Source organism: Pyxicephalus adspersus, chromosome 2 (assembly GCF_032062135.1).
Source record: "Pyxicephalus adspersus chromosome 2, UCB_Pads_2.0, whole genome shotgun sequence".
Classification (NCBI taxonomy): domain Eukaryota; kingdom Metazoa; phylum Chordata; class Amphibia; order Anura; family Pyxicephalidae; genus Pyxicephalus; species Pyxicephalus adspersus.
Genome location: NC_092859.1, coordinates 37,095,992 through 37,112,695, shown reverse-complemented (window position 1 = coordinate 37,112,695; position 16,704 = coordinate 37,095,992). Strand labels below are relative to the sequence as shown.

Genomic DNA, 16,704 nt, shown 5'->3' with positions numbered 1-16,704 from the left:
TTCTTGACTTAGCAGGGTGTGAGAAGAGTAATACGTGTTAAAAATGAGAAAATACATAATGTATGCAATGTTTGATGTTGTCCTGTATGACTCAGGCGTGCAGGAGCAGGTTATGGCTTGTATGAAATGTTAACTCAAATTTCTTTTAGTGCCTGAAGGTACAGTGAGGTGTGATTATCTGGGGTGTGAGCCCATATCTATTGCATTTTATTATCCGTAATGCCCTTGTGTAAGCAGCTTGGATGTACAAAGATGTCCTAAGTGGCAGATCAACTTGTACCAACTTGTGACAAATCCAAGCATTAAATGTTAACATCCTGGGCACAAATCCTACCAGAGGTAGTGAACGGAGATTGTAGTTCCCCTTGTGTTAAATGTGGTTCTTAAACTGAAGCTTTAGTAGTGGTAGTTTAACTTCCAGGCAATAATGTCTGTGGATTTAAAACCACATTAGTAACTTACAGGCAGCAAACACACAATTAAATTTAGTCTTTGGCTACAGAGTATGAATTAGGAGGAAAACACAGGTAACAGATACAGTGCAAGCTATTAAAAACTTAAACTGCTGAACACCTCAATATTAATGTTTTAAAGGAAAAATAAAATATTATTGCATGTATTTTACTTAAAGTATATATATGTCCAAGATTTATTTTAGCCCTTTTTATTCTCTTTTTTTATTATGTTATTCTGCCAGCAATACAATTCCCGTATAAGGGTGAAAATGCTCACTCACTGTACTGTATCTATGGAGGAGCATCATTGTGTTAGAAATATAGAACACCTTCTCTTTGCATCTATTCCATAATTAGGATTTATTATTAGCGATAAAGGAAATTAGAGATGGATGTGACCGGCTCAGCATTTGCAAAGCTTTGAAAATTATATGTAGGTGTCATGCAGGTAATAACATTAACACTACCACATAATCACATGAAAAAGCCTTAGGCCAGACAAAACTGTACCCAGAGTTAATAGATAATACAATTGTATTTTACTCTAATAGTATACCTTTGTTCTGTATTTCAGTGTTCACAGGGGACCCATCATATTGGCCATCCAGCAACCATTCTGTGGAAATTCAAAGATACCCACAGTCCAAGACCTCATCTTCTGCACCACCAGTCCCACCTCTCCCAAGAGAACCAGAGAAAGAGCCGTTATTTGGTGGGTTTCCTTTTCCACTTGAGTCAAACAACAAAAGAGCTCCTATTCCAACTTGTTACAGCAACCGGAACCTGGATGACTTTCTCCCAGCACCGTCCCACTGCCAAGACCAATATACTGCAATCAGCTACTATCCCTCACAGTTAATGCAGCCAGAGGGTATGCCCTATCCATCTGATGATGGGTTCCGGCGTCTCAGCGTGAGACTGAGCATAGCCCAACCCTCCTATGCAGACTGTGGGGTTCCACCAATGACCAATACAAACTTTCAGGCACCAGACTTGGCAGAAAGTGACTATGGTAGCTGTGAGGAAGTGATGTTTTAAACATTCAAGGTCTTTGGAGGATAACAGACTTATCAGATAAATGGAACAGGTTAGCACATCTGGAGAAGAGAGCTAAAATTTAGAATTCGGAACAGCCATGGGCACATCATTAGGCCTACAAGAAGCCAACCAGTAAATATGCCTTAGAAAGTATTGCTGGGATTTCGTCAACTTGTTGTTGGATGTGTGTGCTGTCCCAGCTAAATTTAGGAATTAGGAACGGCCATGGGCTCATCTTTAGGCCTACAAGAAGCCAACCAGAAAAAATGCTATATTGCTGGATTCTGCTGTTGGATGTGTATGCCGTCCCAGACAAGGAAAAACTCAGGTCCAGGAGATTATTGAGAGTGGAACAGTGGAACATTGCATATTCTTAAACCATGCTGAGCATGATAAATTTGACCAAGTCCTAGTGACCCTAAAGAGCTGTATAGCGCACAGTATTACCTCTGGCAGGGAATTTGGTTGTGAGCTCTTAGGAGGAACCAGTCAATATAACGAACAGCACTGTACATTTTTTTCAGGATATAGAAACTTTTTTCGCACATTATCATAAGGAAATTTTACTAGAAAACAGAATGTATGAACTGAATGCCAGCTTGGTAACATGTAACAGTTCTACAAGCAGTTGTATGATATGAACAGTTGTATGATATGAACAAACAGCATATTAGATATACAGAGTATCATCCTGGAATGATAAACTACTTACCATATTAATGCTACATTTTTGAAGATAATTAACTTTGAGTGGCAATTATGGGTTATTATGGAATTTGCAGTAGATATTTTATCCTGCCCACTGAGAATTTCAAAGCTGCCTGTGCCAACTTCAGTTTGGGCCAGGAAACGTACAGACTGTTAAGTGAAACTGTATGACTTGTATGTATGTATGTACGTATGTATATTTTGTGAGCTAATACCCACAGGTCCCAATGGCAATGAGTCTGCCTATTCCTTCCATTAAATGTTTATTATTGTTTTTCTTTGTATATATACAAAATTTGTAAAAGCAATAAAGTATAATTTTTATATATATGTAATATATTTGTTGGCATTATAACTTTTCTGTGTATAATCTGTTAATAATTATAGTCTACCATCAAAATCTATTGTACTGCTATGTAGTACAGTTAGGTCCATAAATATTTGGACAGAGACAACTTTTTTCTAATTTTCTAATTTTGGTTCTGTACATTACCACAATTAATATTAAAGGAAATAACTCAGATGTGCAAAATGTGAGGAACTAACCTTTTTTTAACACAATTACTTCATTTCAGAGGCTCAAAAGTAATTGGACAATTGACTCAAAGACTGTTTCATGGGATGATGTTCAACCCACTGAATTAAAGCTGAAAGTCTGCAGTTCAGCTGCATCTGAGTTGTTTTATTTAAAATAAATTGTGGTAATGTACAGAACCAAAATTAGAAAAAAAGTTGTCCGTGTCCAATTATTTATGGACCTAACTGTATGTATGTGTCAGTCCACCCTCTTACAAGACTTTATGTATATGGAAATGATAGTGATCTCAGTGGTATCTCAATCAATGTAATGACCCCTGTCCAGTTCACCAGGACAGCCACTAAATCTAAGGGCTGGTGAGATTCAATTGTTGTTCTTGGAATTCCATACAAATCTTGTTTTTCATTTCAATAAACAGTATACAGATGCACCCACTGCACATTAAGAAGGTTTTACCAAAACCATCTTGCAATCAGCTTTCCCTGGGAGGTAGAAAACTATGCAACCACTCACCCTGCACAAAAAAAGAGCATCAGTGGCCAATTAAAGAAAGCTTCTGCACTGAGGGAAAGTACAGAAAATGTTTTGTTTGGGTTACTGCACAGATCTGGAAGAAAAAAACACAAATGGCACATACTGTACACTTACAGCTCAGCTTTAAAACTGAAATCCAGCCTTCTCTTCCTTTTAGCACATTAGTAGATTGTCCTCTCTTATGATGAAAACAAAATCCCATTTTACTGCGAATTGTGACTCCTACACAACAAGCATTAGAAGCAGGTATCTTGAGCTTTTTACATTTCCTGTCTGGTGGACTTAAATGATCATCCAGCCCCCTTCTCTCCGTCCTGAGACTCCCTAGTTGTTTTCTTTCTGTGCAATCAGACATATATGCTCAGCTTCATGTGTAACTGTTTCCTATGGTGGTCTGTATAAAAAGACAGTCCATCCAGGATTGCCTGTGTCCTGGTACAGTGTGTGAGAGGTAACACTATGAGCTGATATATCTGCTGTTCTTGCTGAAGTTTACTATTTTGCTGCTATAGTGTTAACACACAAGTCTTCGCAAAAATTGGCTCACAAAGGAGTACAGTGATTGGTGAACAGTCCTGATGTACGGACAATATACAGGGAGCTGAGTTTTGTGATTTTTCTTGTGACGTCGGAAGTGGCAGAGGAGAACTGATAACATAGGTTAGTAAAAAAATGGTAGGGAGCTTCAGATGCGGTAAGTTTTAGGTTTGTCCAGAGATTCGTTTTAACATAGAAGAGAGGGTTGTTCTGATTTCAGGAATGGAGAGAGATGAAGGGTTTCTTGCAAACTATAATGTACAGCATGCCTGCAGAGAGGAGAGATTACACAGTACAATGTCAAGGTTATTCAAAAAAGTACTAAAGGATATTACATTAGGGGAAGAAGAGGGAGGTTTGGAGTTCTGTTTTGTAAAATAAGTGGCACTCATCTGGTAATCCTAAACTGGTCACCAGGCTTGCTTCGTTTTATTTTTTTATGCATGCTTTTTTATGCATTATTAGTGTAACAAGGTATAGCTCATATCAGTACCAAATAACAATACACTACAGGGGCCTTCTGCATTTTTTTTTGTCCACCAATTGAAAATGCTCAATATTTTTATCACAGGCAAAACAATGATGATATCACCCAACAAACAAATTGACATCTCTGTAATTACTTCTGGATCTTATTATCCTAATCCCCTAATCATCTAGAATAACACTTTTACAGTACACCATCTTTTTAATTAACACAAGGCATTTCAGTTTTATCAAAAAAAAAATAAGCTAACACCTGCATGTCAAACTTTACAGCTTACATACCTAATGTTCAAAGAAATGTTGTCACTTGGAAGTGTCCGTCACCTGTTGTAATTTAGGCCCAGTAATTATGTCAAACTTTGAAGTGGGGAATACTCAGCAGGTGCAGCTTGTTCCTTCAGAGGAACCACCTATCAATTTAGTCATCTTTAATCAGTTTTTGTTGGGAATTTTGATTACATTGGTTATGGCCCTGTGTGATCAGGACAGAGAATGTCACAATTTAGAATCTTCGATGACCTGCGGTTCAGTGACTTGTAATTAAATGGGTAGACTGAAACTGCCTGTTATGACAAATAAGGATATTGCAGAAATTTCAGATAATCAAAGGACGCATGTTGATGAGTGCAAAAAGAAGCCGGTGAGCTCATAACTTCTTGTGCTGCACTCAAATTTTAGGTATTGTTATCAGCTCTGCATAGTCCAATGTTTTACAGTACAAAACACTTTTCCTCTAAGTTTTAAAATTCAAGAAAAGGGGTTGGTGTGTACTTGTACCACACTACCTATACTACGGGGGACAATGCTTCACCCCTTTAGATACAGTACAGTGAATGGGTGTTAGGAAAGGATCACCAGGGGAAAACTAAATGAGAAAAGAGCTTGAAAAAGACAACTAATACAGTCAGCACACCAATTAACTTATATTTTTGTCTTTATGTTTTTTGTTTATCAGCACCCCATAAGGCTTTCTCTGTTTGCTGCTAAGTTATTACATTTTATATTACTGCAAAGGACAAAGGGAGACATGTTTTTCCTAATGGCTTTGCATAAGGACCTTTACAACATGGCAACTATGGCAGTGCACCCTCTAGACACTTATCTTGCTATGATGGGAGAACTAGGACTTCTTACATATTTAGAAACTAGAACACCTTACATGTTTAGGTTTAGGGACTAGTACCCTTTACATGTTTAGGAACTGAGATGTCTTACTGGACTTCCACCCCTTCAGCCAGTTATTTTGGCAGCATGGCATTCCTCAAGACATGTTGTCTGATGGTGGTATCAATGGACCTTGCTTGCAAAGCGCATGCTGAAATGACCCCTTGAAATCTCCATTGACAGCATGTGTTACAGGGTGAAGGGTGTAGAAGCCCAACTGGGGGAAAGGGACTAAATGCTGTCACCATTACCAGGCCATACTTGCACAATGATTCATTGCAGGACCAATTATTTTTTGTAAATGACAACTGCAGATGTAAAAAATTAGATGACTTGTAATTATAAAACCATTAGGCTTATATCTAATTTTAATGTGCACCTGTCATGTAAAATCTATATCAGCTGTCATTGCTGATCTCTCCTTTTAGGAGTTTTTTCATGGTTGATATTCATATGCTTTCTATGTTTTTGTTTTTTTACCTTTTTTGGCAGATACTTCTTATGTCAGGTGTTTTCTTTCTGCGTGCTGTTGTAAATAGAGATCTGTGTAGATTTGGAATAAAGTATTCTCAGAATTTAGTTATAGGTTTGAATATTTGCTGTTTGTATTTTATTCACATTGGCAGAGTGTGTAGTAAAGAGAAGCGGAATGATAAATGAACGATAAAAGCTCACATACACACACAAAGCTTCTCATTTATTATTAGTGTAAGCTGCTGAATGGAGCACAGAATAATCCCACCCATAGTGTGATGCAGGGAAGGGGGATATCTTACACGGTCCTGAGTTACATTGCTTGTGCTGTCAGTAGGATAACAGAGAAGCACCTGCTCCATCCACAGGATGCTGTCCTGGTTCTATCTACTATGCAACAACTCTGAGGATTGACCAGGTGTCAGGGAGAGCATGCACTGGGGTCAGGGGAATGGAACCAGGGGCCCCTACGCAGAAAAACTTCCCAGGGGACCTGCAGAAAGAAGCTGACTATCCCACCTGGATGGTCAGTTCCCTCACTACTATCCTGGTTGTTACCATCAGCGGTGACATTTTTGGCAATCTTTTGGTCATTACATCCGTCTTCAGGAACAAGAAACTTCGCAAAGCAGGTAACAAACCTTTTTATTCTACTAATATTATTAGTATTAATAAGGTGGAGTGTATTGTGAAGCTATTATTACAGTTTGCATTTGACCTAAAGGCAAACCTACATCAATCAATCTCTTTTGTATCTCTCTCCCTCCATTTCTTTTATATATCTTGGTCTTAAAGTGGACCTTTCACTAAAAGTTTATAGAAGCTGTCATTTCTGGCCTGGTTGGTATTTGGATTCTCTGCCCTAAAACCTTCAGGATCCCTGAGCCAGAATGAATGAATATACAGGTCAGGTGTTCAGCCTATTGTGCACAACTTGTCACACGGTTATCTGCATGCTTGTTATAGGTGTGAGACTAAAACTAACTAAAGGTTAGCTTTACATTCAGGCAATTGGTAATGAATTGAGAAATGGCAGCTAAGATAACTGCACTCATTTTATAATTTGACTGTGCAATCTGCTTTAGCTTTACCAACAATGATCTAGAGCAGGAGGAACCAGGGTTCCTCCAGAAGGTCCCTTGGGCAATTGTAACTTTGTGCAGATCAGGTCAGTTTAATTGTCACCAATGATCTTTTTGAGTATGATGTAAGGGTGACATTCTTCTCACTGACCAATGCACTAATATACTGTGGTCAGTGGATATAGTAATGATTGTATGAGTTCCCTAAAGACTTGAAAGCTATCTTAAGGGGTTCCCCCATATTTAAAGGTCGAGAAAGGCTGATCTAGGTCAAGGGCTTCCCTAAATATATATATATATATAATAAATGGGTAAATCTAAAGCACAATGAACAAGCAAGGGGTAAGGAATCCAACACTACAATTTCAGTTCTTTTAAGGTTTTATCAGAGTGGGTAAAGTAAATCACTAATTGACCAGTAAAGTCTCTCAGGTTTCCCGGCAAAAAGAGAAATTCATCATAGTGTTTCCTTGGAGTCCTGCAATTTCTGCTGTGTTTTTTTTATATTTATAATTAATCTATACAGATGCACATTCAAACAGGAGTATTTCATTGGATCTTAGATCTAAAATATGTGATCTTTATTGATTCCAGCTTTGCAAAATCTCCAGCAAGCCATATAGTGAAGAAAAAAAATTTACACGCATCCCTGTGCAAATAAAGTAAATATAAGTAACCAAAGTTTTTAAACTACAAAAAGCCTTTGTCAACAAATTCTAGAAAAAGTTTTCCTTGTGTGGTCTGGAAACTGTGGAACTATGTAAATTCTTGTATTTCTGATTTTTATATTACACAGTGAGGTTAACATATAAATATTATTATTAGATAATATTTATATAACATATATTCTGATATTCAGCCTATGGCATATTTGTAAGGTTTCATGTGAGAGCAGTATCAGCCATTCAACATAAAAACAACTATATATCCTGGTTTTCTGGCTTAATTATTTTCTGACTCACAATAAGCATGAAGTAAAGGGGTTTGATCTGTAGATCTGTTATAGATTCTTTATCCAGTGACTCAACATCCAGGCACCTAATATTCTTAAAAGGAGAAGTCAGGAATGGCTGCATATATATATTCAATTCAGATAAACATACAAAAGAACATTGGGATTTTTAAGGCAGTAACAACAATTGGCATCATGAGTATATATTCAAAATATATCAATTTATTTTAAATCATATCAAAACATATTAAACTTTAAAACAACAACATTTACTCATTTCATCTCAAAAAATCTTCACCAAAATAGGTGTACAGTTTCAGATGAATAGAAATATTTGTTCTTGAATTCTCTACTCGTTTCACAGCATAATCATCCGCTTCCTCAGGAGATCTAGAAGGTTTACATATTCATCATCATTGGAAATTATTACAATATTCACAATATGTCTTTTTTTATTTTGTAATATACACTTACTTATACCCTGTTAGCTCTGCTCCTCCCTCAAATCACAGAAAGCACCTCAGCGCCAATGGTAAATGGCACCAGATACAGGGGAATTTCGAGATCATCAAACTGTCCACTTTATAAAATATCACATCTCCTGAAAAAAATGAGATGTGATATTTTATAACGTGCCTAGCAGCCAATCTCTAAAAGCATAATCACATGACATGACACTTACCTGAGATGCTGACAGCATCGATTTTAAAACTGGTTACAGAGAAGGAGCGACAAGGCAGTAAGAATAGGGAGCATGGAAAAAGGTGGCTGTAATAAAGTGCCCTAAAACACCTGATTCCACCTACAAGTGACTGACGTCTTCCTATGTTTTCTTATCTGGGATATGTTTATTTCCCTAGTGGTTGAACTTGATGGATTTTCATTCTAGAGCATGAGAAATAATCAGTGCCATACTGACACAACAAGGAAAATGTCCGCAAGGACGCAATCTGTACCATACTGATACAAACCAGAAATATCTCTGTAGAGATACAGTAAGTACCATACAAGTCCACAAAAAATCCATGGTGTGTACCATACTGACACACCAAGTCCACAGAGACACAATCAGTAGCATACCAAAACCAGGAACATGTCCACAGCGTCACAACCGGTACCATACCAACACAACCAGTAACATGTCCACAGAGACACAATCAGTACCATATCAACATGATCAGGAACATGTCCACAACGATACAATCAGTACTATACCAACACAACCAGGAACATATCCACAGCGACACAATCAGTACCATACCAACACGACCAGGAACATGTCCACAGAGACACAATCAGTACCATACCAACACGACCAGGAACATGTCCACATAGACACAATCAGTACCATTCCAACACAACCAGGAACATGTCCACAGCGACACAATCAGTACCATACCAACACAAAAAGTAACATGTCCACAGAGACATAATCAGTACCATACCAACAGAACCAGGAACATATCCACAGCGACACAATCAGTACCATACTAACACAACCAGGAACATGTCCACAGAGACACAATCAGTACCATACCAACATGACCAGGAACATGTCCACAGAGTCACAATCAGTACCATACCAACACGACCGGGAACATGACCACAGAGACACAACCATTACCATACCAACTGGACCAGAAACATGTCCACAGCGACACAATCAGTACCATACCAACACGACAAGTAACATGTCCACAGAGACACAATCAGTACTATACCAACAGAACTAGGAACATATCCACAGTGACACAATCAGTACCACACCAACACGACCAGGAACATGTTTCACAGAGACACAATCAGTACCATACCAACATGACCAGGAACATGTCCACAGAGACACAATCAGTACCATACTGACACAACCAGGAACATATCTACAGAGACACAATCATTACCACACTGACACAACCAGGGACATGTCTACAGAGAAACAAGCAGTATCCTACTGACAAAATAGCCAATGCAACTGTATGCATACCCCACTTCCCTCATTTCACAGTGACATGACATGCAATGATAAAATCTATTGTCGGTCAGAAGACGGGAAAAGTGGGCAGCACTACACATGATTCAATTGCCTAGGTAATCTCAGCATTACATTGGTGTTTTCACAACATATTAGGTAATGTAATTCGTAGCTTAATAATTATCATTGTTGCTGGGTTGTGGCCTAACTGGCCTATTAACAAATCAGGTCCTGGGTATTAGTTCTACAGAAATTCTCTTTTTAAACGATACTTGTATGACTTGTTTGGCACCCTCCAAGTTAACATAGGGGATTTTTTTCTTTAAAATGTTATGGACAGACTTTATTAACAGTTCCTAAAATGTAACTGTATTTGTAGTGATATATATAGCAAACACATTTAGGGCTCCATTTATATGTATGTTTATATCACACGTCTGCACTGAATAAACATGAACGCTGCTCCACTTCTCATCCTAAATCAGAGTGACACAACAAGAACAAGAGATTAGAATTCATTAGCCGCTGAGATTCAAGTAATCGATCAATTGATGGACACATAGAAGAAGTCCACTTCTGACAGTCTGTTACGTTCCACTGATGATGCATTAAGGCTTCAAAAGAGAGGATTTGCTCTGTGTTTGACCTTCAGACTATATTCACTTCTTATGTCTTGGAAATCAAAATCATGATAATGCAGGTCATCCTCATGCAGTTTTAGTTTCTTTAGTTTGACAAGTTTTGTAACATGGTTTTCAGGTCATCGGTACGAAATGTAGGCTTACTTGAATAATCTCTTGTGTAGAAGATATATATTTTTTCTATTTTGTATTTATTAATTTAATTATAGAGTGAATGTGATATTTTATATGAGTGCAAGGGACACTATTTAAAGTAATAAGGGAAGCTTTAACTTTACACTACACACATTTCATAACCTAGATCAGTGTTTCTCAACCAGGGATCCTCCAGGGTTTGCTAGGGGCTCCTTCAGCAATAAGCAGTTTGTGACCCTTAGGTCAGTTTAACAGAAACAAATTATATTTTTGACTATTTGTAAGGGTGACATTCTTCCCTTGGCCATCAATGTGAAAGGCATTCTTCCCGCTAATCATCACACTAATATACTGTGAGCTGTCGTTATAGTAATTATAGTAGGTGTTCCCTGAAGACCTGAAAGTTATTCCAAGGGTTCCCCAATGGTGCAAAGGTCAAGAAACACTGCTCCTGCTCCGGTACAGTACAATCGGAAAGTTATAACCCTAAGACAAAATTAGTGTTAGCAGCATGATCACCAGATGAAAATAAAGGAAAATGAATACTGATAAAGAGATAAAAAGATAATGCAAACACCACATTGAAGGCCTGATAAGCCGAAGTATATTACATCTTTGTTCTTGGATTAGATTCACTTTGATACTAGACTAACAACTCCTGCACAGGATCCTTTAGAAATTAAAAAGGTGACTTCTAAATCTGAAACAATATCACTTACATCATAGGAATACATCATACAATGAACTGGTGGCAGGAACAACCTGCCAAAGAGGAATCTAATGTGGTACTTTAGTTTGGTGGCACCAGATGTAAAGCGTTTGGCCCAGTGTAACAGTTACCAAATCTAAGGTGTAACAGCTTGCTCTCAGCCATCTTCTCCTGTATTCCTATTATACCTACCAAACTATTTCTCTACCTTTGTAATATGGGGAACCCTTTAAATAACTTTCAGGTCTTCAGGAAACCCTGGCTACATTTACTATATCCACAGCTCACAGTACATTAGTGGCATGGTTGGTAGGAAGAATGCGTTTTACATTGCTGGTCAGAGGAATGCCACACTTACAGACAGCCAAAAATATCCTTGGTGTCACCTAAACTAACCTGAGAGGCACAAATTGCTCATTGCTCATGGACCTCCTAGAAAGCTCTGGAGGAACCCTAGGGTTCCAAAGAACCTGGTTGAGAAACTTTGTACTATTGTCTTGAAATACATAGCAAACTATTCCATCTTTTCTAACAGCTTTGCAGTACTAGTTTCTTCCAGTTTGCCGAGTTTAGACAGAGCCACATACTTGGTACGGTTCACTGACCCCAGCAACCAACACGCAGCATGCATTCTGAAAATGCTGTCTACCAAGGATAACAAAACACAGCGTTCTGGGAATATAACAGGTAACCAGGAGACATTGAATGATTTCTGTGTCTGAAAATGGAAGGGAATATTCATCTTTCATCTGAATGAATTAAAGTAAGGACAATTAACTTCCTGCCAAGGTCCTACATTCAGCCACTTGCAATAAAGGTTTATTCTTTATTCTGCATTATGAAGAATGTAAAAAAAAACACAAGAAGTCTCCCTTATATTACTATTGTAAGAGTTAATTGCTGTATTATCTTGGTAAGGAACATGATCAGTAAACACAAACCCAACACTTTCTAGATAGCTTAAATAAAAAATATTAGGGCTGAAATTTGGCTTTTCCTTGAAAAATGCTTTGTGCTTTCTCGTGCCAGTCATGTGAGGAAAAAACGTAGGCATCAAATCATCTAATCGCTGCTGACCGGAAGCAAAGATCAGGTTGGCTGATACTCCTCTTAAGCAGAAATCTCATCATTTTCTACCTGATTCCTAAAAATGGCCAACTGAACCCACATATCCCTTCTCATGTAAAAGATAAACTGAATTTTATTCATTATTTTATTAAAAATTTAAAAAAAAAATCTTTTGGTTATTTTTGTTGGTTATGTTTCATTTTTAGGTGTACAATTTAAACCTCAAACCTAAGATATAATAGGATCACCTGATGTGTGGAGTCAAAGTGACACCTGGTCCTCATCAGGGTAACCTGAAAGGGTTGATGGGATGGTAAGCAGAACTTAGAATCCTCCAGACTCTTTGGTGGACCTCAGGACCACCCTACCTGAGGAAGGACAGAGGGGCTTTGGTGTGCAGGCAGGCAGGGTCCAGTAGTTGAGAGAGGGGGACCATGGTGAGGGGATGGTGGCAGGCAGGTGTAGTTCAAAGTCTAGCCAAATGGTCAGGGAAGGCTGCCAAAGCTTAATCCAGGTCCAGGCAAAAAATCACAGTAGAGTAGTGTGTACAAACACTGAATAGCAAGGCTGCTGGTACAAAGGCTTTCCTAAAGGATTGGTGGATATTTTTCTGCCCTTGCACCATTGGTATTAGAATAAACATGTAAAGCATGTATTGGAGATATCTACTCAGATACTTGTTTTGTCAGACATGCACGTTAATCTCATTAGGACTTATACTTCAATATTCTAACTTGTTGATCTTTTTCCATTGCAGGAAATGCATTTGTGGTCAGTCTTGCCGTGGCAGACCTGCTGGTTGCATGTTACCCCTATCCACTGGTTCTGCTTGCGATCTTCAACCGAGGATGGAAAATGGGCCACATCCACTGCCAGTTGAGTGGCTTCTTTATGGGACTCAGTGTGATAAGCTCAGTCTTCAACATCACTGGAATTGCTGTCAACCGCTATTGCTACATCTGCCACCGCAGCTGCTATTCTCGCCTGTTCTCCAACACCAGCACCATATTGTATGTAGGATTAGTATGGACGCTGGCCTTGGCAGCCATCTTGCCAAATCTTTTTGTGGGATCACTGCGCTATGACCCACGTGTCTTTTCCTGCACATTTTCACAGTCTGTTAGTTCTTTATACACTCTCACCATTGTGATCTTTCATTTCTTTTTACCAATAAGCGTGGTCAGCTTCTGCTACCTAAGGATATGGATGACAGTCCTTAATATCCGTCACAGAGTAAGACTGGCAAGGACTGTTCAGGTGCAGACATGGCCATATAGTATACACAGTTTTATTACAATGTTTGTAGTGTTTGTGTTGTTTGCAGTGTGTTGGGGACCATTGAACATTATTGGACTCTTGGTAGCCTTGAGCCCACGCCTAGAAGCCTCTATCCCACACTGGTTCTTTGTGTCCAGCTACTTTATGGCATATTTTAACAGCTGCCTTAATGCTGTGGTCTATGGGGCACTGAATAAAAACTTCCGCCGAGAATATAAGAGAATTGTTCTGAACATTTTCCAAATGACTTAGAGTTTTGTCCTATGTTTTAGTTTAATTAATACACTTTTACACAATTTAAGCGAAATAAAGGTATAACATATATCACAAAGATATCTGTACCTGCTATTCTGTTCTGAAATTGCTTTTTCTGGTTTCACTGCACAATGGGAACTTCTCAAAGGACCCACTTTATTTCCTGTCTGGAGAACGTCAAGCATTATCAACCCTCTCTTCATCACCTGTCTTAGACCCATCACTTTCATTTATTAAATTTCAATTCAGAATCAACATCATATATTGGTATTAGCTAGAAGGTCCACATGTAAGTGCAGCCTGCCTAGCAACACCTACTTCTCCAGACTGAGATACACTCACCAAATCATTTTGATTTTTGCACAACTCTCGTAAAAGCCATCCTGGCACTTCCATTAGAGGTGGTGTGTTGCTTCAGGACATTATATTTGGCTCAGGGGTTAGCACTCCAGCCTTTGTAGCGCTGAGTCTTAGGTTCAAATCCCAGCCAGGACTTTATCTGCATGGAGTTTGCAGGTTCTCCCCGTATCTGCATGGGTTTCCTCTGGGTACTCCGGTTTTCCTCCCACATCCCAAAAACATGCAGTTAGGTTAATTGGCTTCCCCCTACAAATGACCCTAGACTACATTAATGGCATATGACTATAGTAGGGACATTAGATTGTGAACTCCTTTGAGGGACAGTTAGTGAAAGGACTATGGACTTTGTACAGACAGATGGCACTAGTACAGGTGTTTTGATTGGAAGATTTAACATCACCTCTTGTTCTCCTAATAATTTTACATTAGGTTCTGTGACAGTGGTCACCAGGAAAAGCAATAAGGGTGAGTATCCCTAACAGGGGCACAAATAGAAATAAGACAGATTCTAACCATTTTACGACTTCTTTAAAAAACTCAAAATCCAAAAAAGTCTAACACACCTTTAAATGAAATAGGCAGGCTCTTTCATGTTTGGTTTAGACATGGTGACTGCCCATCTCACACTACATCTTTCAATATTGGGTTAAGCGAATAAAATTACTATAAAATTATTTTTTTTTAATCTGCAAGCAGCAGATAACAGAAAAGAAAGAAGTAAATGAAAAAAAAATTCTATTTGGTAAGGTCTTTTGTTATTTGGATCTGTGGTGGAAATTAGATCTGCAAACAGTCATCTGTGCTTCTGAATTTTAAACCAAAAATTCTTAGTTATAAGGATATGCCGAATTTTAAAAACAATTCACCTACGTAAGCAGTAACAACCACAAAGTGGTCTGAGAATTAAAGTGAATGTTTAATTCACCTGTTGCTGAACCTATTCCTATGATGTTTAAGGGTTTGATCTTTTTTCACATAAGATAATTAGGAAACAACTGTCTGGTTAACATGTTTGAACAATACGCATTTCCTTGTATAGATGTACCATTATAGGTATTATTATTAAACTTTATTAAAAAAAGCGCCAACATAATATGTAGTGCCGTACATTAAACAGGTTGTACATGACAAACCTGCATGATAGACACGGGAGGAGGAGAGGACTAAGAGGTAGGGATGTAGTAAACAATATGAGGGGTGATATGGAATGGTGACTAAGTAGTAAAGGTTAGGAGAAGGATGAAGATAGGTTGGCAAGTTTGAAAGGGTGGATTTGAATTGGCCTTTTAAATGTGTGGGAAGTAAGAGAAAACCTAATAGGATGAGGAAGGGAGCTCCAAGGAGTTGGGGCAGCTCTTGAGAAGTCATGCATGGGAAAATGGAGGAAAAGTCATTAGGTAATATAGTTATAGGTTTGTAGCTGTGAATCACCTGCTCTCTAATAATAAAATCTGATAAAGTTTGTGGGCACCTGACCATCTGTGTGTGTAACATCCTTCTCTTCTGAGAGGGGTTTCGTAAAGATTTTGGAGTGTGTCTAAAATGGCAAACTGTAATTATAATCAGCAACAAATCCTAGAAGTGTTCAAAAAGGTTCAGGTCAGATCTTTATATAAAATCACATTTAGGACTATTTTACAGACTAATTACAAAGCTGGCTTTGGCACAGGGGCAAAGCAATGCTGGAGTAGAACTGGTCTTCCCTGAACTACTGTTTCAAGGTTGGAAAAACACAATTATCTAAAAACCTCTTTAAATGCTCAAGTATTACCAGTACAGTTTGTTGGAGACACCTAACTCAATAATTTTATATAGTGTTGCACCCAAATCCTAGAGTCCAAGGAAAATGACCCTTCAGCCGGGGTTCTATAGAACCCCAAGGTTCCTCCAAAGGTTGCCAGGAGTTCCTTAAGCAATAAGCAATTTGTACTTCTCAGGTCAGTTTAGCTGACAATGATCTTTTTTGCTATCTGTAAAGATAACACTGACACTCACATTTATATATTGTGACCTATAGATATGATAATTATAGGAGGGGTTCTCTGAAGACCTAAAAATTATTTCAATGGTCCCCCCATGTTGGAAAAGTTGGGAAAGGTTTGTCTAAATCAATATATTTTACCATTAGGTAGTGTAACAGGGTAGATAAAATATCACTGCAACCAATAAATAAATCCAAAGTAATCTGGATAAAAAGTAAATAATGTTCTTACTCTCATGCACTCATGATCAATTGCCATTTCTTCTTTTCGTTTCATTTTTAATTGCTACCATGGACTCTGCAATAATGGTGAAGCAATTGTAATGTATTACTTTAT

General features: G+C 38.2%; 2 protein-coding genes across 2 annotated transcripts in view; both read left to right on the top strand.

Moving 5' to 3' along the window:
* FAT2 (FAT atypical cadherin 2) overlaps positions 1-2,536 on the top strand; it is a 46,482-nt gene extending 43,946 nt beyond the window's left edge. The window contains exon 23 of the mRNA XM_072400447.1: positions 1,030-2,536. Within this exon, the coding sequence (XP_072256548.1) occupies positions 1,030-1,493 (464 nt within the window). The 3' untranslated portion in view covers positions 1,494-2,536. The remainder of the gene's footprint in view (positions 1-1,029) is intronic.
* Positions 2,537-6,385: 3,849 nt separating this feature from the next.
* Positions 6,386-14,112, top strand: LOC140322399 (melatonin receptor type 1A-like). The gene is made up of 2 exons (XM_072398972.1): positions 6,386-6,566; positions 13,251-14,112. The coding sequence occupies exons 1-2, from the start codon at positions 6,386-6,388 to the stop codon at positions 14,021-14,023; spliced, it is 954 nt and encodes a 317-aa protein (XP_072255073.1). The 3' UTR covers positions 14,024-14,112.
* Positions 14,113-16,704: the final 2,592 nt, after the last annotated feature.

Bases quoted from the DNA above. Each gene is read 5' to 3' on its own strand.
- LOC140322399 (XM_072398972.1), top strand. From the start codon at position 6,386: ATGGAACCAGGGGCCCCTACGCAGAAAAACTTCCCAGGGGACCTGCAG. The intron at 6,567-13,250 runs GTAACAAACCTT...TTTCCATTGCAG, and splicing joins CAAGAAACTTCGCAAAGCAG to GAAATGCATTTGTGGTCAGT.